Source organism: Aquarana catesbeiana, linkage group LG04 (genome assembly GCF_042186555.1).
Source record: "Aquarana catesbeiana isolate 2022-GZ linkage group LG04, ASM4218655v1, whole genome shotgun sequence".
NCBI lineage: Eukaryota > Metazoa > Chordata > Amphibia > Anura > Ranidae > Aquarana > Aquarana catesbeiana.
The window spans coordinates 624,043,276-624,064,844 of NC_133327.1; the positions used below are offsets into that span (position 1 = coordinate 624,043,276).

A 21,569-nucleotide genomic window follows, 5' to 3' on the forward strand; every position below is an offset into this window, starting at 1 on the left:
TTGTCCACCCCCACCCCCACAAATAGAGCTTTCTTTTGGTGGTATTTGATCACCTCTGCGGTTTCTATTTTTTTGCCCTGACAATTTTGAAAGAATTTTTTTTTTTTTTTTTACTATAAAAATATATATAAAAAAAGGATATATATTCTTCTACATATTTTTGGTAAAAAATGGCAATAAGCATATATTGGTTTGCGCAAGAGTTATAGCATCTACAAACTAGGGGATAGACTTTTATTTTTTGTTTTTACTGGTAATGACACCGATCTGCAATTTTTTGTTTTGTTTTTTGTTTTGTTTTTTGTTTTGTGTGTTGTTTTGTGTGTTGTTTTGTGTGTTGTTTTGTGTGTTTTGTTGTTTTGTTTTGTTGTTTTGTTTTGTTTTTTTGGTGGTGGGACTGCGACATTGCGGCAGCCAAATCTGACCAAGTGACACTTTTGGGGATAAGTGACATTATTACAGTGGTCAGTGCTAAACACAATGCACTAATCAATGTATAAATGAGACTGGCGGGGAAGGTTGACACTAGGGAGCAATCAAGGGGTTAACTGTTCCCTGGGTGTGTTCTAACTGTGTGGGTGATGGGCTTACTAGGACAACAGAGATCCCTGTTCCTGATCACTAGGAACATTAGATCTCAATGTCCCCTGTCAGAACGGGGATCTTACTTGTTTGCATGGGCAGATCCCCGTTCTGCCTCTGTACCACGATTGTGGGTGGCCGGAGGACATTAAGTCTGCCGGACCTGCACGTGCCCACTGCATCTCATGCACAGACCAGTGTACAGGTACGTCGGTTTGCGCAGCTGAGCCTCCTTGCCGCAGTATATATGAAACAAGGCAGTCGGCAAGTGGTTAAATCAGTGTAGCTGTGCAGGTCTCTGCTCATATGACTGCGTCATTCATATGCAGAGTTCTGTGTACGAATGAACTACAAGACCCGACATCCTTTTGCAGCTGTCGGGTTGTAGTTTTTAATGAACTGCCACTGTGCTGCGAGTGCTGTGGTAGTTCATTGATTATTCCTGTCAGAATGTATCGGCTTCCTTTTACAAGGAAGCCAATACACTGCCAGGTCTGCAGGAGATCTGCATGGCATCAGCGATCTGATGGTTGGTGCAATGCTTTACAGGCTCTTGCAACAAAAATAATGCACTTTTTTTTTTTTTTTTTTTTTTTTTTTTTTACCCGCAAAATAATGAGCATTTATTTTTAAAATGAACTTATCCTTTAACGTGGTTGTAAAGGCACAAGGTTTTTGTTTTTTTTGTTTTTTTTTTGTGCATTCTATGCATGAAGGTAAAAAACTGTGTGCAGCAGCCACAGCCATACTTCAAAAGCAAATACTCTTGTGCACAGGTGTGTAAGCTAAATGATCCAAGAAATTCAATCCAAAATGATTTTGGGCCTTGCTGCCCTCCAGGACGGGGATATCCTAGTAGTCAAATAGAAAGAAAGAGGCGCACCAGCCTAGTGCATTATTCTTGAGTATATTTTAAAACATGATTAAAATCTACTCACAAGTGTAGAAAGTCACGCTTTCAAGGCTCTGAAGAAGGGACACCTTCGAAACGCGTCAGCCAGCAGCGGTTCGTACGTCCTCTCCCTAGGACCTGGAAACTGCTACCAGTGGACTGGCTGCCATAAGATTGCTATAAGCGTGACTTTCTTTCTACCCTTGTGAGTAGATTTTAATCATGTTTTTAAATAAATATACTCAAAAATAATGCACTAGGCTGGTGCGCCCTCTTTCTTTCTTACCATCCCTAATACTTACCTGAGTCCCCCCTCACTCCAGCAATGTCTACAAAAGCCTTGCCTCTCCGGGGACTCGCACTCCTGATTGGCTTTTGGCAGGAGTGGGAGTCAATGGCTACCGCTGCTGTTAATCGCAGCCAGTGAACCAATCAGGAGACAGAGGGGGCGGGGCTGAGCCGTGGCTTCGTATGTAAATGGGAACACAGAGCCATGGATTGGGAGAGTGCCTGCTTGGATGCTCCCACAGCAAGCTGCTTGCTGTGGGGGGGGACCCAGAAGAGGAGAGGAGCCAGGAATGCCGACGTGGGACTTGAAGAGGAGGATCCGGGCTGCTCTGTGCAAAACCACTGCACAGAGCAGGTAAGTATAACATGTTTGTTATTTAATAAAAACACTGCTTTAATAGTTAATAATACTTTAACTGCTGGCCAATATCTTATCCAGTTGGCTACCTGCCAATAACTGATTCTGTTAGCTACCTTCCGATCTCTGATCCTGTTAAATTACCATTTGGTATTTCTTGTGGTTCCCCACTTACAGATCACAAAGTGTACGTGTGGCACAAGCGCAGCGAGCTGCCCATCGCAGAGCTGACCGGACATACGCGTACAGTAAACTGCGTGAGTTGGAACCCTCAGATTCCCTCACTGATGGCCAGTGCTTCTGACGATGGTACTGTTAGAATATGGGGACCAGCACCTTACATAGACAACCAGGACTTTGAAGGTAACTTTGTGGCATATTGAAGAGCTGCTCTGACTTTACGTAAAGTATACTTATTTACCAGAAAAGGGGCTTGATTTTGAAAGTTCCACACAAATGGTTAACCCTATGGGAATGTTTTGGTGGGGAGGGGGAGCATTATTTTAAAGTGGATTACACTTTATCTGAGCACCACAAACCAAAAATGGTACTTAATTCATTTTTTTAATATTCAAAGCAAACTCCCCCATCCAACCATGTCTCCATCCTTTATTTTGTTGAGAAATCCATTTGAAAAACACTCAAGATGGCCAGAAATGCTAGGGGGTAAGGGTAGATTAATGTAGCATTTACTTCCTGGGATCCACCTGTCCTTAGTTCAGGCATGCAAGCAGGGGAGGGTGTGCTTGGCTGAGAAAGCCCCTCCCCTACTGAAGACTCCTGGAATGTTATGATGTCATTTGCCTAGATAGGAAACCAGGAAGTAACCGAAGAAATGTAAAAAAAAAAGTTTAAAACGCACAAATATGATATATTTTGCTATCTAGTTACTAATGCTATAACAGCATAAGGATTAAAAATAGTCAATGTTGATTGAGAGAGTGAAGTTATGCTTTAAGTAACTGACTTTGATCGCTGAATATGCATTTGCTTTACTTTGAGTTTGCTTCTTGATGCACAAAGCCAAATCAAATTGTTGTTGAAACCTGATGGATAAGGGTCCTTTCACATGGCCTGTCCGATCAGGTCTGCCTGTCAATTTTTCAGATGGACCTGATCGGACTCTCCAGTCCCCCTATGGAGCGGCAGATGTCGGCAGACACATGTCCACAGACATCCCCTGTTATCCGATCCTGTCCGTAAAATCCAGATGGATGGTGGTCCTATTTTCCTTCCATCTGGCGGATCGGATGAAAACGGACTGGCGGTCCGTGTTCACCAGATTTCCCCATAGAGGAGAGTGGGACCGTCTCCGCTCTACACAGTGAACAGACACGGACCTGTCAGCCGCCTGCTCAGCGGGGGGGTCAGCGGAGCAATCCCCCACTAAGTAAGCGGAGTCCGCCAAATGGAGGTGCCCGTGTGAAAGCTTGCAGATTTGATCAGGTAGATGTTAGAATGAGGGAAATTGTGAGATCCTGGTGAAACTGCCTATAGAACATGTGCTCTGCTGCACCATTTAGAATTGTGCAGAGCTTTTGGTGACGTTTGTACATGAATCGGCCCTCAACATCCTATCCTATAGTAAGAGGTTGTAAAAGAGTGATTTTATTTTCTTCTATAGTTTTTAAAAATTTTAATTGCTTTTTGTTTTGTTTTCTTTTTGTCCCCTTTTACCTTCAAAAACTTTTCCACACTTCTCTTCTAGAGGAAATCAGTAGCATGGACAGTTGATGGTGATCGCTCGGAAGACGACTTCTCTCTAACTTAAAATTAGTCGTATTTTTAAAATGGCTTGGGATTGGTGCAAACAAAAGATCGATAGCTGGACAGATGCTTGTCACAAGAGATTAAAAAACAATAAAAACAAGCAAACCTACAAGTCTGATGCCCCGTGGGGGGGCAGTCATTTTCCACCCTGCTTCATAGTACCCAGCTCCGATGAAGCACGTCGTTAGATTGTTATTGGACACCGTGTTACCCTCTCCCCCCCTTCCATCGGTTGTGAAGAACTGTGCTATACTCCAACTCTTCATCGAACTCAGTATATTTTCCCTTCTGCCTTTTTGTCTGGCAGCCTACCATCCTTGTTGCTCTTCTGTGTAATGAAGTTTAAAAAATGCTTGTTTGGAAAAAAAAAAAATTAACAGTTTAGAAGGCTTGATAGATTGCTTTAGTCTGAGTATCCATTTAATAGGAAAGTATTTTCTCCTCATTTCATAAAACTCTCTCCGCTTTATTTAGCTTGAGATCTTTCCAGCTTGGTTCATGAGAAAAAAAAAAAAATCGTAGCTTTACGATTTCTTTTAATTTTTATTTCCCCCTCAACCCCCCTCCCCTTTCACGGAGGGGGAAAAAACTGCAAATTTCCGGTTCCAAAACAGTACACGATGTGACATTTTCGAGAACATCGCATTTGACAGTAGTAATTTAAAAAAAACAAAAAAAATTGTATTTTTCAAACTATAAAGCATTAAGTGTGTTACACCCCTGTATTGGGTTAACAGCACAATTTTTTTTAAATAAATTATTTATAGGACTATATCGACTTGATTTGTATAAGTTCAAAACTGAAACCAGCTATTGTATGTAATCATTTAACAGCTGCACGGAAGCCGTTTTGTTTGCTTGGCAACCATTGTTGCTCATAAAGTCAAGCTGGGTGAAGAATAGGAATCCGGTCCCCCCACCCAACACCACCTCTCCCGAAAAGTTATCTTGGTGTCCGTTTTGTTTTGCTGCTGATGCTTGACTGAATTTTTGTTAAGGCGCAGGGGATGAACCTTGTTTGGTGAAACCCAAGACGCCTTGTATGGAAATGTCTAAAAACATTTCCATACTTTGTTTTGTTTGTTGTTTGTTTTTTTTTCATTTTGGAGGATGGGGGGCAGGATTCAGTACTACAATGGGACTTTGGGACTCCGTTAGACATCGCTGGGAGATCTCCCCTTGCTCAGATGCTGTCACTGCCCAAGTTCTCCAAATCTGATTCCTTGTGAAGGATGACAGTTGAGCTTCACCAGTTTTATCACTTTTTAGCCAAGCTAAGGATAAGTTGGTAGCTTTAAAGAGACATGGTCAGCAGCTAAATTTAAACAGGCACAGCCAGTGCTATTAAAATGGAAAATTAGCATTTGGCCTCATTCACACCATACATGCATAAAAACTGATGTAAACAGTGAGATCTGCACGGTTTTCCCACCAGTTTTCAGAGCGAGAGAATGTCACCAACATAACATGGATCTCCAGAATGGGTCCAAAACTTTATTCAGCAATCACATTGTTACAGCAGAAGCAACCTTTCAGAGCCCAGCAGGACCCCTTCATCAGGCATGTGACCATAGTTGGATAGACATCACACCCTGTGTCATCACTTTCTACTCTGCCCTGTTCACACCACAATGTTAATGTCATGTCCAGTGTTTTTGTTTTGTTTTTCCCTCAAATCTGCATATTTTGCATATTCCTGCACAGAAAAAAAAAAAATCTGCATGTTATACCAGTTTTGTGGTGTGACCAGGGCACCTAGAGAATAGAAAAAAAATGTCTCTACACATGGTGTGAATGAGGCCTTGCCACTGATCTCTTTATCAATCTTTGCCATGTGTTTCTGAAAAATCTGTTGTGGGTCCTCTGACAGTTTCAGAGGCTTCCCCTTCCAGGAACTAGGACCCCCTTTCCGATGAGTGTGAAGCCATGAGTCATCACCATGACTACCACGGTAGTGGCCTGAGAGTAATCAATAGTCACGTCTGCTCACATTGGGTACCATGTTTTATCTTCAGCTGAGCAGGGAGCTGTGATGTCAGTTCAGGTGATGGGATGGTGGCAGCAGTCAGGCTCAAGAAGCCTATAACAATTTTTCAGGTAGTGTTGCATGGTTTCACAACAGATTGCTTAGAAATAGAGCCAAATATTGATTTGAGCTATTGGTGCGCCTTTTCTATATTTACATCACTGAGTGTGCCTATAAAGTTTTTAGGTAGTGCTAGTCTGATCTTATTTAAATATACAAATTTAACAAAATAAGCCACAGTAAACATTGTTTTTTACCAAGTGCCAACCATGCAAAAACTGGGTGGCATATTAACAACTTGAGCGTTGATATGTACACCACTATCTTCTAACTAGTAGTGCTAGCAAACCTTACAGTTTACATATTAACAGCGCTAGAGTGTCATGCACCCTGTAGTGAATGTCTCCAGAAGTCCATTTAGAGTTTTCTCTGGTGAGATTAGCAGATTTCTTGAAAAACCAAGCTTGGCCTCTCACCATTAGTGTTGGTTGGGGAGATCTCCCAGACTTGGTCCATGACGGCAGTACAGACCTGCCCCACTTCACCCAGGACAAGAATCTGATTTGAGTGATGTTACTCATGACAGCACAGTATATGTATTACCTGTAGCAGCCAATCATATTCTTTGTAAAAAAGCTAAATTCCAAACAGAATTGGGTCCTAGCTATTTTAGTTGGCATTGAACTGGCAAAAGGAGGGAAGGGCACTTCTAAAAGTTGCACAGGCCGAAACTACGGTTCTTTATGGGGTTTTTTCCCAGATAAAGCACATTACTTATTATAATATACCTTTTTTAAAATTTTGTTACATTTAATGGTTTTTTTTTTTTTTTTTTAATACGTGGGTAATGCTCACTTTTCAGCCTGTTCCTAGGAAATATTTTCAGCAGTGTTTCGCTTCTGAAAAAGCATGAAGTTTTGATAAAGGGCTCTGCTTAGATAGACACATTGCTGTTAATATACTAAAACTGGAGAGTGCATAATCTGGTACAGCTCTGCATAGAAACCAATCATCTTCCAGTTTGTGTGTGGGTGTTTTTTTTTTGTTTTGTTTTTTTGTCAAAGCTTAAATGAACAAGTTGAAGTTAGAAGCTGATTGGCTACCATGCACAGCTGCATTGGATTTTGCACACTTTAGTTTTAGTAAATCAACCCCATAGCCTATACGTGATTACTTTCATATAAGCTTAGTACAAACTCAGAAGTATTTTATGGAAAAAGCAATTTGATAACAATAGATGGCTGTAGATATTTTTGCTTGGGCCTGGTGTGAGCTGGCTGTATTCACTAGACATAATTTGTTTAATGTATAGGAATCATCAGAATCTCTCAGACGTTTGCAAGGGATGGAGGGGGAAAAAAGCAAGTCGAGAAATATCTGCTTATCCTTGACTTGCTGCCAAGATCTTATATGATCTTCCCTCTATATCGGGTGTTGAATGTATGTAGTGCATGCAACACCATATGTTTGAATGCAGTTTTTCCCCATAGACCATGGAATGATGGGTGAGCAGTCTGATATTTTAATGAACACCTTGATCAGTGATTCTGATATTCCATTATTACTTGGGAATGAACCCTTTGATGACCCAGCTGTTGCAAACTGTGTGTGGACCTATGCTAATGTTGGGACAGTTATTGCTATCTTTCAATTAATATTCCCCACTTTCTATATTATAAAAGCGTTTATATTGAAAAACTAAAAATAAGTATCTGATTGGTTGCTGCAGGCAATGCACCGATCTTATCTTAAATGGCTTCAGGTCCAAAGCTGAAGTGCTGTTCAATACTGTTATGTTGGCCAGACAAGCCAAATACCTCTGTTTACCAAACAGCCAACAATGGCATTCCGGGGGTAATGGGAAGGATAAGTGCCCTGTGTGCTATTATTTTCTAGGGCTCCATTCGGTCATTTTAATTTGACACGATGGTGGAATGGTTCCGGCAGCTGTCACAGCCTCGTTTTTAAAAAGTCAGATTGGGAGAGACCATCAAGCGTGTCCTCTCGCCTGTTACAGCAGGGAAAATGGACTGTCCCTCCCTTGCCTTCATTGGTTTTCTCTAGCAGATTAAACTATATGCTTTTTATGGCTTTTGTTTGTATTTTGTTTCTGTTTACATATGTTTTTAATTTCTGCCTACACCTCATACCAGACAGTATCATTACACAAAGCTTATCTGCTCTATGCCATCATGGTGGTGGTAAACACTGCAGACACTAGGCCTCTATATCTTACCATGGAGAGGGGCATCTATCAATAAATGCAGACACAAATCTGCCAAGTCTTTGTGACAGTTCTTGTGTTATTTCTAACCCCATGCCTGTAATCCTGGGTAGTAAACGTCAACAGCTTTTACAGCTCTGCATCAAATGTACAACTGAAGATGTGACAGATTTTCACTCCTAACAGATGCACAATTGGGAAGTGGTCAGGTTTTTTTTTTTTCCTGTAGCAGCAGAGGGAGGAATTGAGGAAAGAAGCTGCCCAATTATCATAAATTGATCTTAGAGTGTGTATAGGAGGCTGATACAAAGCATTCACCATTCTAATGATGACTAGCAAGTTAAAGGACATCAGCTAAATGTAGCGGGCAAACTTACAGGTTTTGGTACTGAAAGATCCATTGTAGAATGGGGATAGAGAGATTGATGTTCATACAAGTTTGCAGTATTGATCTCTGAGAGCTCAGAGGTTGTGCTGCACCAATTTCAAGCAGAATTGTGCCCAACACAGCTCTGTGCCCTGTATCATTGTCAAATGGTTTTCAGTTGCAGTAATTGGACTTACACCACCTTCTCCCTAAAAATTGATAGTCTGATTTGGGTGCAAAAAAAAGTCTCTCTGGCCAGTAAACATGGCTGATTGCTATATATGTGAAAAGTCATACAAGGGTATTCAAATATACAGCTATAGGGATGCAAGATAAGAGAACAAATGCCTTGTTGAGAAAACACAGATGGATTTATCCTGGATAATGTTCAGTTATTTTGGCACTGCTCTCATCACTTCCACATTTTGGATACATACCACCTAGTTTTTGTTTTGCCTAATCTCACGTGATATTCTCCAACTTTGGCTGCTTGCAGCCTCTGCTCCTATTGTCTATTCCTGTTCATCTTCTTCAGAGGAAGGACAACTCTGACCTAAATTGTCACAATTATTTTATCATATCCAACTCATTAGATTGGATTTGGCAGCCCTTAGATGAGGTGGAGTCCTAAATCAGCCTGTTAACCTGAATTGAGAAAGAGAAGATAAAACTGGTTAAGCTGTATTCTCTGGGTTCATTCAGCTCATAAAGAGATGGCTTCAGTCTGAGTGGGCCAACAGGATTAATTGTAGTGGTCTGTGTTCCCAATGAACTGAAGGCTCTGCCCTCTACAGCTTCCCTGTTCATAACAAGTCCTCTTCATTGTATCATTTGTATAAATTAGGTACTTTTGTCTTATTTTTCACAGTTTCGCTGTAAATGAAGCACTTGAAAATTTTGTTGAAGAAAAAAAAAAATATATATATATATATATATATATATATATATATATATATATATATATATATATATATATATATATATATATATATATATATATATATATATATATATATAATGCTATTTAGCCTGACTTTGATATGGTGAGATTGGAAGCAGACAAATTGGTATGTACTGGGTTTAGTTGCCAATAGCAGCTGTTCTTGTGGATCTTTGTGGTATTCCAGATGGATTATAAATAAAATGCTTTATATGGGTAGCTTCTGCTAGTATGGTGTGGAATGGAACTGCTCTGCAGATATTTGTTATGATAGAAATTGAAGGTGGCCCTGACACAAACTAGTCTGTCAAAACTGTGTGAACAATTGCCCCTTTTTGTATACTGCCGCATATAGCTTGTATAGCCGTTTTGTACTTGCCAACACTGACATAAAGAGTAATAAAACAAAAATGCACATAATTAAATATATCCAATCACAGACTACCTACTCAGTTCTGCATTTAATGCCATATATAAATTGCTGCTTCCCTTTGAAAACTAAAATAAATTTGGGGATTTAGGCTTGCTTTACACCTATGCATTTTCAGTTTTGCAGTCCATTTAATATGGTTTCCTATAGGTCAATATCACATCTGTGCATTTTATGGAAATGGCCAGGGCCTTTTTCCTGGTTTTGGGTTCCATAGACTTCAATGGATCAAAAACGTGTATTGAAAAAATACAAAGGGCAACCTGCATAGGTGTAAACCGGGCCTTAGCCGAGGGATCAAATTAGTTTTCAATTCAGTCTCCATGAAAAGATTTGTCATCTTTTTCTGAGGAGGTCAAATCTGTTTTGCAACTTGAACTACCAGTAAGCCCCGGTTCACACTGAGGCAGCGCGACTGCCTCAGGCGACCTGGACACGACAGGGGCGACTTTCAAAACGACTTCTATATAGAAGTCTATGCAAGTCGCTCCCAAAGTAGTACAGGAACCTTTTTCTAAGTCGGAGCGACTTGCGTCGCTCCGATTAGAACGGTTCCATTGTACAGAACGGGACGCTACTTGTCAGGCGGCTAGTCGTCCTAGTGTGAACCGACCCTTAAATAATTTGCACATGCCGTTCCTCTATAAACAGTGACATTGTTGCTGCTTCAGAACTGCCCATGCAGTGACTATGGGGATTGAGTGTCATACATTCTTCAGGAGGCTGAGCTTAAAATAACAGCTGCATGTTGGGTATGCTGGGGGTGGCAGTTCTCCAACAGATGCAGAATCCTTAAAGTGGTTGGAAACCCTTGCATCCAAATATACCCATGCAGCCATTAATGTAATGTAAAGTGATTGATGTGCTCCAAAATAAAATTAAAAAAATTGCTGTTTTTCTACCTTTTTTTATTTTGCAGTGTTTTGTCCCTGTGCTAGGTCCACAATCCTCTTCCCCTCTGGTCCTAAGAGTGGTTGGTGGGTGTGTCTCACTTGTGGCTCTCAGTCTTGCCCACAAGCTAAAGCAAATGATGGCTTGTGGTTGTGACCAATGTCGCGTACACACGGTCGGAATTTCCGACAGAGTCCGATGGGAGCTTTTCATCGTATATTCCGACCGTGTGTATGCCCCATCAGATTTTTTTTCCATCGAAAATTCAGACGGACTTAGAGAACATGTTCTATATTTTTTCGATGGAAAAAATGACTATCGGAAAAACCGCTTGTCTGTATGCTGTTCCGACACACCAATAACGACACATGCTCTGAAGCAAGTACGAGACGGAAGCTATTGGCTACTGGTTATTGAACTTCTGTTTTCTAGTCGTGTTGTATGTCACCGCATTCTGGGCGGTCAGAATTTTTGGTCTGACTGTGTGTATGCAAGACAGCTTGAGTGGAAATCCGTCGGAAAAACCTTCAGAGTTTATTCCGACGGGAAAACCGGTCGTGTGTACAAGGCAGAGCTCTCATGAATGAGGATGCTTGTGCGTTCTCATTCATGAGAAAGCTGTGATGTCATGGATGGGTGGAGATAGGGCAGGGCTTGGAGAAAGAACGCTGATGGCAGTAGAAGGAAGTGCCTGTGTGGAGCCACATTCGGCTGCACCGGGCAAACTGTTGGATAAGAGGAGGGTTGCTGAATGTCTGGTTTGGACAGTTGTTTCCAATCAGGCATTCAGCAATCTGAAAAGCGGTTGGTTAATATAAAATGCATTCTATTGCCCAAATAAAGGGGACATTTGTTTTTGATTGGAATTCCACTCTAAGGGGAATTAGTCACAAAGCAAAATACTAGCCTTCAGCGCTACTCTTTTTGGTTTCTGGGGTACATGCCAAAACCATTATTACTTTTGCCCATACTCGTGCAGGTACCATTCTTTGTAACAGATTCTGTGTTTAAACCAAATACTGCTGTTCTCAATCTTTTCCTGAATATACCAGTTGCCTCGCTTGTCATGCAGATCTGCCAATTTCACTGTTGCTGAACTGGAATAAGCATGCTGACTCGCTGCTCTTGCCACCTTACATGATGATAGTGGCTCAAGTACTGAGGCTTGTGGACCAGCATTAGCATCAGTGGGTCAAGAATGGCAGCATGTGTTTCATGACAGGACATGAAACTGCTGAAGGACATCTAGGCTTCTGCTACGGCCCTCTCCTTTTCTGAAATGCTCATGAAGCTCATGCTTCAGTGACCAAGAACATGTTTTGAAGATCAGGATTGAAGGCTACTGGCTGTGTGCATGATCTAGTTCAGTGATTTAAAGCAGTGGTTCTCAACCTTGGTCCTCAAGTACCCCCCAACAGGCCATGTTTGCAGGTTTTTTTTTTTATCTTGCATGGGTGCTTTAAATCAGAGTCAATGGCTTGGTATTTTGGAGAGCTATTTTATCTAAGATAAATTCCTAAAACATGGCTTGTTGGGGGTACTTGAGGACTGAGGTTGAGAACCACTGACTTAAAGCACTGAAGCCCAGGGGAGCCAGAAAACTAGCACTTTAGTAATGGCAGTCCCAGTAAATATTTATTTTATAGTTTCTCCATTCCCCTATTTAGAATGTGTAGCAGAAACAAGGATGTTCAAGTTGCGGATTGTGCACATAATATTTAGTGGGCAAGGAAAGCAATGGGCCTGTGGTGATGGGAGTTGGGGTGAAGACCTCCATTTAGTCTTTTTTTAATGAATTCTGAATGAAAAGGTGAATCTAATCTGCAGTTGACACCCCCCCCCCCCCCCCCCCCCAAACATGCATTTGATCCCACTTCAAGCAAAGCAGGTTTTGTATTCCCGTAGACTTCCAGGGACAATCTATGTGAAGTGCACAAGTTTATACTTGCCAGCTCCTGCAGGTTCCATCCCTGCATCTATAGACACATGCATTGGGGTAAACAATGGTTAAGCTTTAGAACCACTTTAAAGCGGTTGGTTGTTAAGGTAGAAGGCTTTTTTTACCCTAATGAAGTCTCTGCATTCAGATAAACAACCCCCCCAAAGCACTTTCCTGAGTCCAATCTCAGTCCAGCCATTTGCTGGAGAGTAGCGGCTCTTTCCTCATGGGACATAGAGGACACAGCAGAAGCCATTTGGCCCTGCTGCTATCAATCAGTCTGTGAGGGTGAGGGGAGCTAGACACAAACAGCACAGCTTGGGATTGAGCCAGCACTAGTGCCCCACATAGCAAGTGGCTTGCTGTGGGGGTGGGGGGTTGGGGGGGTTGCACTTGGCAGGTGGACCCCAGAAGAGGTGGATCTGGGCTGCTTGGTTGTACAAAACCATTGCAGAGAGCAGTTCAGTATAACGTGTGTGTGTGTATATATGTGTGTATATATGTATATATATATATATATATATGTATGTGTGTATATATATTCACATTCACCTGCAAGCCACAGGACTAAGATTTCAGTTGTCATTTAGTTCAATTTAAGTTTTTCTGACTAGTAAAATGAACCTTGAACACAGAAAAATATGAATATACAGTCCAATATTTTCTCAAGCTGAAAAACTATTTGTGGTAAAGGAAGGTAATGGTTTTGCACAGAAAAAGGGGCCCGAATATAACATTAACAAAAATTTGATAGTCTACCCATCACAAAGCTGCCAAATTAAAGTGAAACTTTAGTCATAGAATGAAGTCCTGCTAGATCACTTAAGGCTGGCCCCTTTTTGCAGGTATAAAAAGCCAGTAATACATGGGGGGGGGGGGGTATTAAAGGGAAATCCAGTGTGCACTTGGAAGTGCAGTTGCTGTAGATCTGAGGGTGACATGTAAGGAAAATAAACAGCATTTTTTTTTTGTTTGTACATGATTTGGATGATAGAAATCAGCAGATCTACCCCTCCAGATTTACAGCGACTGCACTTACAAGTGTACTTGTAGTGCAAAGTGGATGTGCCTTTAGTAAATCGACACCACTGTGTCACCCTGCTCTGCCCATGCCCAGTTGCGTTTCATTTTTAGGAACCGCTGAGTTTGTGGAGGCTGATCTGCTGACATTCTTAAAGCAGCGTTCCACCCAAAAGTGGAAGGCTTATCTGTCTGGCCCATCCCTGAGCCACATTTGGCAACTTTCGGGGGATATCGGGTACCTGATATTGACAGGTACCCGTCCCCACTTCTGTTGGAAGGCGAGGTACGTCAGAAGTTCACCCCCCTTCCCTGCTGCTGGGCCATTCAGAAAGTGCAGCATGCATTGCACATGTGCAGTAGGGAATTGGTTGTGAAGCTGCAAGGCTTCACTGCCGGTTTCTCTTACAGGCTATGCATAACATTGGCTGGGGTGCAGACATCGCTGGACTCCAGGGCAGGTAAGTGTCCTAATATCAAAAGTCAGCAGCTACAGTATGTGTAGCTGCTGCCTTTTAATTTTTCCTTGGGGGGGCTAGAGCACCGCTTTTAAAGTGTAAGTAACCCCCCCCCCCCCCATCCATCCTTTACAACCAAGAAAACTGATTCTGTTTGAACTGCAACTGCCATGGTGCTGCACATGTGATCAGTTAGGACACCAGCCATTTGACGGTTTGACAGTTTGGTTGAGGACACAATCAAATCAAACTTTTTTGAAACTGGTAAATTGATGGGTTTAGTTCCGCTTTATGATTTACAGCTGGGGCTTTGGCCAAATGGTAGCCTCCAGTAAGAAGAAACAGGAACACTGCTGGAGGCAATTTACAGCACACACTAATTGTAGTAGCATTATCATTAGTATTATTAACATAGAATGTATGTTCCTTGCTAAAGAACATTTTTTTTTTTTTTTTTTTAAATCAAGTTGTTATTGGTAAAGTTCCACTTTAAGGACCTAACTAGTAGCCAGCATGTCAAAGCATTGACACTCTTCCTGGCTTATTAGTGCAAATAATAAAGCAAACTAGTCTACAGTATTCATCTTTCATAGATACGACTTATCTGATGGACTGTGGTGGTTTGTCTGCTCTTTGTGCATCCCTTTTCACTGTTTGATTAAATAAAGTTGTATCTGTGTGAATGTTTTTAATCATACGATGGTAGACACAGTTTGGCCTTCCTTCAGATACACAGTGCAAGCTCACCCATACAGCATTTTCTTTATACACATTTTTATTCCTGGCCGTGTCCACTCTCCCCCTATTCCCAAATTTGCTCATTGGTAGGGCTTGTCGGTCAGTACAGAATAATAAGCTGCCGAGATCTCCCACTTATGTGATAAATTCAAATGTAGACCTATACTGTGAAGGAATATAAAAGGAGAGGAGGCCAGAAATAAGTTTCATCCAAATTCCTTGAATTCTTCTTTTTGCTATTGCCAGTCATGTGACCAAACACTGTGACATTAAGCACATGATCCCTAGGTAAAGGGGGCTTGTGCTTGTAATGTTAAGACTTTGTCAGTCAATCAGCAGATGTCTAAAATCTCTCTCTTTTGAGCAAGATCACATGACCAGCGCTTTGGCCAACCATGTCAAAGAGAAATCAAGAACTCTGGCAGTAAATATTTCTTCTCTGCGTGTAGTGTAAAGGCTCAATTTTCTAAAGGCCATTTTAAATATGGAGTGCAGGTCCTCTGAAATAAAAGTATGGAAGCTTATTAATCCGTTAACACAACTCTGTCTTTAGTTTAAAGTTGAAAAATAGGCCAGCCTGTGAAGATATGAAAACTTGCCTGTTCCACCACAAATCTTTGCGCTCTAGTACAGCATCAGACACACTTCTGGGTTTGTTGGATGTCTGGCCCCCCTCTTTGTCTGGATGTCTGGCCCCCCTCTGTACACTGCAATCAAAGGGTGCTCCTAGGACGTGCTTTCTAACTGTGGAGGGAATGCTGCCTGCACCTATTACAGTGATGGCAAACCTTGGCACCCTCATGTTTTGAAACTACATTTCCCATAATGCCCACCTACACTGCAGAGTGCATGAGCATCATGGGAAATGTAGTTCCAAAATATCTAGGGTGCCAAGGTTCGCCATCACTACCCTAGTGCATTCTGTGAAGATTTTGGAGCCAGCAGATGGAACCACAGGACGGGGGGGGACCAGGTATCATCATCAGATGCTGAAGATTTTATAGCCACCCCTAGCTCTGCAACAGATTGAAGATATGAGGTGGGTAAGCATTTACATTTTTATTTTATTTTTGGCCTATTTTTTAAATTTACTAGCGACAAAGTTGCTTTAAATGTTAAAGGCACAGCGTGTAGCTTCATGAACTGAATCGGCAAGTATGTAATAGCAGTGGTAAACTTAAACCATGGCCAATCTGGATGCTTGCTTTTTCTTAAGCATGTCCAGCATCTTCTGTTGCTTACTGGGCAAAGAGCTGCCTCCATGACTTGCCAAAATCGAATCCTTTATTTTTAATCCAAGCAATGTGGATTCTCTGACTTACAAGTCAGTAAAACTTCTGTGCAATAAAAAAAAAAAAAAAGCAAAAAAATTAAAAAAAAAGCAATCAAGGAACCAACTGCCGTGTTTCACATGTCCACAGTGGCTCCAGTATATTTTTATAGATAGATTTGCATAAATCACCGTCTCATTTACTCCCCTTTCCTTTTGGGTTAGAATATTCAGAATTTCATACATTTAGAACTGAAGACAAACTTCTATAAAGAAAATCACATTCAACGGAAAGAATAAAAAAAAAAAAAAAAAAAAAAAGAGAGAGAGGTTTTAGGAAAACGATAGACCATAAAAGCATGTATGTACATTACGAACCAAGCTGCAGGGATCGAGAACAAATCTCTTTAATTGATCTCGAGATTTTTTTCAATTGTCAAGATTTGTATGGAGTTGTGGTGGAACTAGTTATCAAGTAGAGCTTTTTTGGTATGTTAATGACTATTTGCTATGGACTGATATTAAATGTTTTAAAAAGATTTTGCGTTCTTAAATATTTTTGATTTTTTTTTTTTTTTTTTGTTCTTTTGAACTATATTACGCAGTTTCAATTTCTTTGTATTATTACCACATTAAAGTATAACTTTTTTGAGTCTACGCTATTTATTTTCACTGTTTTACTAATTTAGGGAACACCCTTTTTATTTCATTTTGTTTTAATAAAAAAATGTGTAGTATCTTAAACTTTTTTTTTTTTCAGGTCAAATACCTTTTGTTTTAAAAATATTTTTAACGACTTTTTTTTTCCATGTCAGTGCACTGCACTCAAGAAAATCATTTGTATTCCCTTTATTTCAGTCAATAAACAGAACGAATAACTGGACTAAAAGTGTATTTATTTGTTCTGCAAGTGTCTGTGTGTGTTGCATGGAGACTGATTGTATTAAGCTTGCAGGGCTCATGAGCTTTGGGTACGTGAAAGCAGAAAATGTCTTTAACCACTTCAATACTGGGCACTTCCTGCCTACACCAATTTTCAGCACTCACACTTTGAATGACAATTACTCAGTCATGCTACACTGTACCCAAACAAAATTTGTATAATTTTTTTTTTTTCACACAAATAGAGCTTTCTTTTGGTGGTATTAAATTACCACTGGGTTTTTTATTTTTTGCAGTATATAAATATATAGGCATACTTACAACTACACCCCGAAATACATTTTGCTACTCCTAAATATGGCAATACCACATGTGGGACTTTTTCAACATCCAAGTAGCACCTTCAGGTGTTCTAGGGATATAAATTACACATCTAATTTCCAGACTACCTATCACACTTTTGAAGGCGCTGGAGTACCAGCACAATGGAAATGCCCTCAAAATGACCCCACTTTGGAAAGCAAACACCCAAACGTATATATTCGATGAGGAGTTAGGAGTCCTTTGAACATGTCATTTTTTTTTTTTGCACAAGTTTTGGCAAAATGTGGAAAGAAAATGAAAAGCTTTTTTTTTTTTTTTTTTTTTTTTTTTTTTTTTTTTTTTACACACAAAGTTGTCAATGTGTAAGATATTTCTAACACATAGCATGTATGTACCATGAATTACACTCCAAAATACATTCTGCTACTCCTGAGTATGGCAATATTCCAGTGCTGGTATTGGGGTCTTGCCCCGTTGATGTTTGTGGATTGACCATTGGGCTGTATGGTGCTGCTGGTGGTTGCCTGGTCTTCTGAGCATCTTCTTTTAGAATGGACTGCTTCCTCTTCCATCACTGATCCCCTACTTTCAATGGGCTTGTATTCTGAATCGGAATCAGACAGTGAGAGCTCCCTGCTGCACTCATCCTTCACACCACTTCCTCAAACGCAACCTTTCCAAAACCAAGTTCATAATTTTTCCTCCCCCTGATTTCTCAGTCAACATCAATGTCACAACTATCAGTCCATCCCCACGTGGTAGGGGTAACCCTGGACTCTGAAATGTCCTTTTAGGCCCACATCCAATCCCTGTCCAAATCATGTGCCTCAACCTCCGCAACATCTCCAGAATACGCCCCTTTTTAACTATTGACACCACTAAGCTTCAAATTCACTCCCTGGTTCTCTCTCGGCTTAAAAACTGCAACTCCCTCATTGGCTTACCTTTACATTGGCTATCCCCTATTCAGTCCATCGTGATCTCATCATTGGTAAGTTGCAATAAATTACCTTTTTGTGTTTAATACTGCTTTAATTCAACCACTTCAGCCCCGGAAGGTTTTACCCCCTTCCTGACCAGGCCAATTTTTGCAATACGGCACTGCATTGCTTTAACTGACAATTGCGCGGTTGTGCGATGCTGTACCCAAATAAGAAGAAATTCCCCACAAATAGAGATTTCTTTTGGTGCTATTTGATCACTTCTGCGTTTTTTATTTTTTGCGCTTTAAACAAAAAAAAAAACTGACAATTAAAAAAAATATATATATATTTTTTACTTTCAGCTATAAAACACATCCAATTAAAAAAATGTAAAAAATCTAATTTCTTCATAAATTTAGGCCAATGTGTATTCTGCTACATATTTTTGGTAAAAAAAAAAATCCCAATAAGCGTATATTGATTGGTGTGCGCAAAAGTTATAGTGTCTACAAACTATGGGATAGATTTATGGACTAGTAATAGCGGCAATCAGCGATTTTTAGTTTGACTGCGACATTGCAGTGGATAAATCTGACACTAAGTGACACCAATACAGTGATCAGTGCTTAAAAAAAATGCACTGTCACTATATAAATTACACTAGCAGGGAAGGGGTTAATGTGCAATCAAAGGGTGCTCCTAGGACGTGCTTTCTAACTGTGGAGGGAATGCTGTGACTGGAGGAAAACAGAGATCCATGTCTCTGCTTAGCAGAAACGCAAGATCTCAATTTTCCTCCCTCACAGAACGACAGTCTACCTTCTGTGAACAATTGCGGGTGGCCGGCGGCCATCGTGGCCCCAGAGCTGAGAAGAGAAATCACGTGCTGGTACGTGATTTTGCATTTAAGGGCCGCCCTGCCGCAGTATATGTACGTGGGGCGGTCCTTAAGCCGTTAAAAGCCACCTTCTCTGAGAGAAAGATGTAGGCTGCTATTGCAGATCTCTTAAAGTCAGAGCCAGATAGACATTTCTAGCTCAGTGTTGATCTTGTTTAGATACTCTGCAAGTATTAAAAATGCCAGGTTTCTAACTACTATGCAAACTTTTTGCAGGTCAGCAGCTCAAAATACTGAAGCTTATGGCCTTTTGTTCAAAGTAAATCTAAAACCCAAACTTGTTATTTTTAGTTTTGAATGGAGTAGGGAAGGGAAGGGTCAAAACCCATTGTGTGTGTGGTTTTTTTTTTTTTTTATTGCTGTCTGTGTCTGCTGGTAGGAATGACTGTTTATATTCTGGTGGCCATGGTTAGTGGTTATTAAAAAGAGAAAAAAGTACATTTTAATATTTACAATGGTCACTTCCAATAGCGACACCTGTTCCAGTGACAATATACATGAGTGGATTTTTCCTCACTTCCTGTTGTCTCCAAGGCAGAAAGTGAAGGGAAATCTGTTCAACAGAACACAGACTGCAATAAAAAGCGGACTGATTCTTACCTACTTTTTCCAAAACTTGGCTAGTTTTGCTTTATATGTACTTTAACCACTTGCTGACCAGCCACCGTCATTATACAGCGGCAGGCCTGGCTCATTTCCGCGAATCGCCATGTCTGTTCGGCAGTCCTGACAGCTACAGGGGGCTCGCGGCAGGGGAGCCGATGCATGTGGCCGTCGGCCACCCGCAATCACTCCGCAGAGAGCCAGAATGGGTCCCAGTTCTGACAGGGAAGTACAGTGATCGTCTGTTCCTAGTGATTAGGAACAGCGACCTCTCTGTACTCCCAGTCAGTCCCCTCCCCCCACAGTTAGAAACACCTCCCAGGGAACACATTTAACCCCTTCCCCGCCAGTGAGATTTATACAGTAATCAGTGCATTTTTATAGCACTGATCGCTGTGTAAATGTCAATGGTCCCAAAAAAGTGTCCGCCGCAATGTCGCAGTCCCGCAAAAAAAAAAAAAAAAATTAAAATTAAATCGTTGATCACCGACATTACTAGTAAAAAAAATAATAAAAATGCCATAAATCTATCCCCTATTTTGTAGATGCTATAACTTTTGCGCAAACCAATCAAGATACGCTTATTGATTTTTTTATTTTTTAACGAAAAATATGTAGAATACATATTGGCCTAAGCGGATAGAGAAATTTAGTTTTTGTTTTTTTTATATCGTTGTTTTTTTTGTTTATAGCGCAAAAAATAAAAACCGCAGAGGTGATCAAATACCAAAAGAAAGCTCTATTTGTGGGGAAAAAAAGGACATCAATTTTGTTTGGGTACAGCGTCGCACGACCGTGCAATTGTCAGTTAAAATGACGCAGTGCCGTATCGCAAAAAATGGCCTGGTCATTAAGGGGGGAAATCTTCCAGTTCTTAGGTGGTTAAGCTCCTGGCCAGAGGTTTCTGTAGCTTACCTCCAATGGTCCCAATTGTTTCTGGAAATGTCATCATCCTTTGGGCCCTTTGGGTGCTTAGTAAAGCGTATTATCAGGCTGAGATGGAAAAATTATTGAATGACAGGAACACCTATTTACTTCTAAGGGGAGACCCTATGCTGACTTTTAAGAATAATTTACATTCGTTAGTAGAAAAAGGTAAAAGCAAGGGCATTTTGAATTCTAAGGAGGCGGCCTACCTTGATCCATTTTATTGTCGGACTCCCATTATATATATTTTGCCCAAATTGCATAAAAATTCCGAACATCCACCTGGTCGCCCGATCGTGAACGGAATCGATTCCGTCACTTCGAGGCTAGGCCAGTACCTTGATTTCTTTCTCCAGCCACTTGTCACCCAAACCAAAGCTTTTTTGCGTGACACTAAACAGATCCTTCAAATCTTGTCCACTCTCCCGTGTACTCCGTCTAGTTTTTTGATTACAGCAGATGTCGGGTCTTTATATACAATCATTGATCACAAACAGGCCTTGGACTCTGTTAGGTGGGCTCTGGCAACCACTGAGTTCCCAAATGACCAGATTTCCTTTTTATTGGAAGGTTTGGAATTCTGTTTGCTGAATAATTATTTTTGGTTCAATGGTGACTACTTCCTGCAGACACGAGGTGTTGCCATGGGTGCTAGGTTTGCTCCCAGTGTGGCCAACCTATTTATGGCCCACTGGGAGGAAGATACCATCTTTCATGACCCCCCATCGCAATTATTGTGCTACAGAAGGTACATCGATGATTTAATCATGGTGTGGGAAGGTGACCTAGCGAGTTTGCAAACCTTCATGGACAAGCTGA

The 21,569-nt window shown here is 40.9% G+C and overlaps 1 protein-coding gene across 2 annotated transcripts in view; it reads left to right on the plus strand.

Annotated features, from left to right (window-relative positions):
* The window catches only part of WDR26 (WD repeat domain 26), a 144,263-nt gene extending 127,749 nt beyond the window's left edge, over window positions 1-16,514 (plus strand). For both annotated transcript variants that reach the window (XM_073628325.1, XM_073628326.1), the window contains 2 exons: window positions 2,298-2,483; window positions 3,829-16,514. In XM_073628325.1, coding sequence (XP_073484426.1) covers window positions 2,298-2,483; window positions 3,829-3,854 — 212 coding nt within the window. In that variant the 3' untranslated portion in view covers window positions 3,855-16,514. The remainder of the gene's footprint in view (window positions 1-2,297; window positions 2,484-3,828) is intronic.
* The last annotated feature ends 5,055 nt before the right edge of the window (window positions 16,515-21,569 follow it).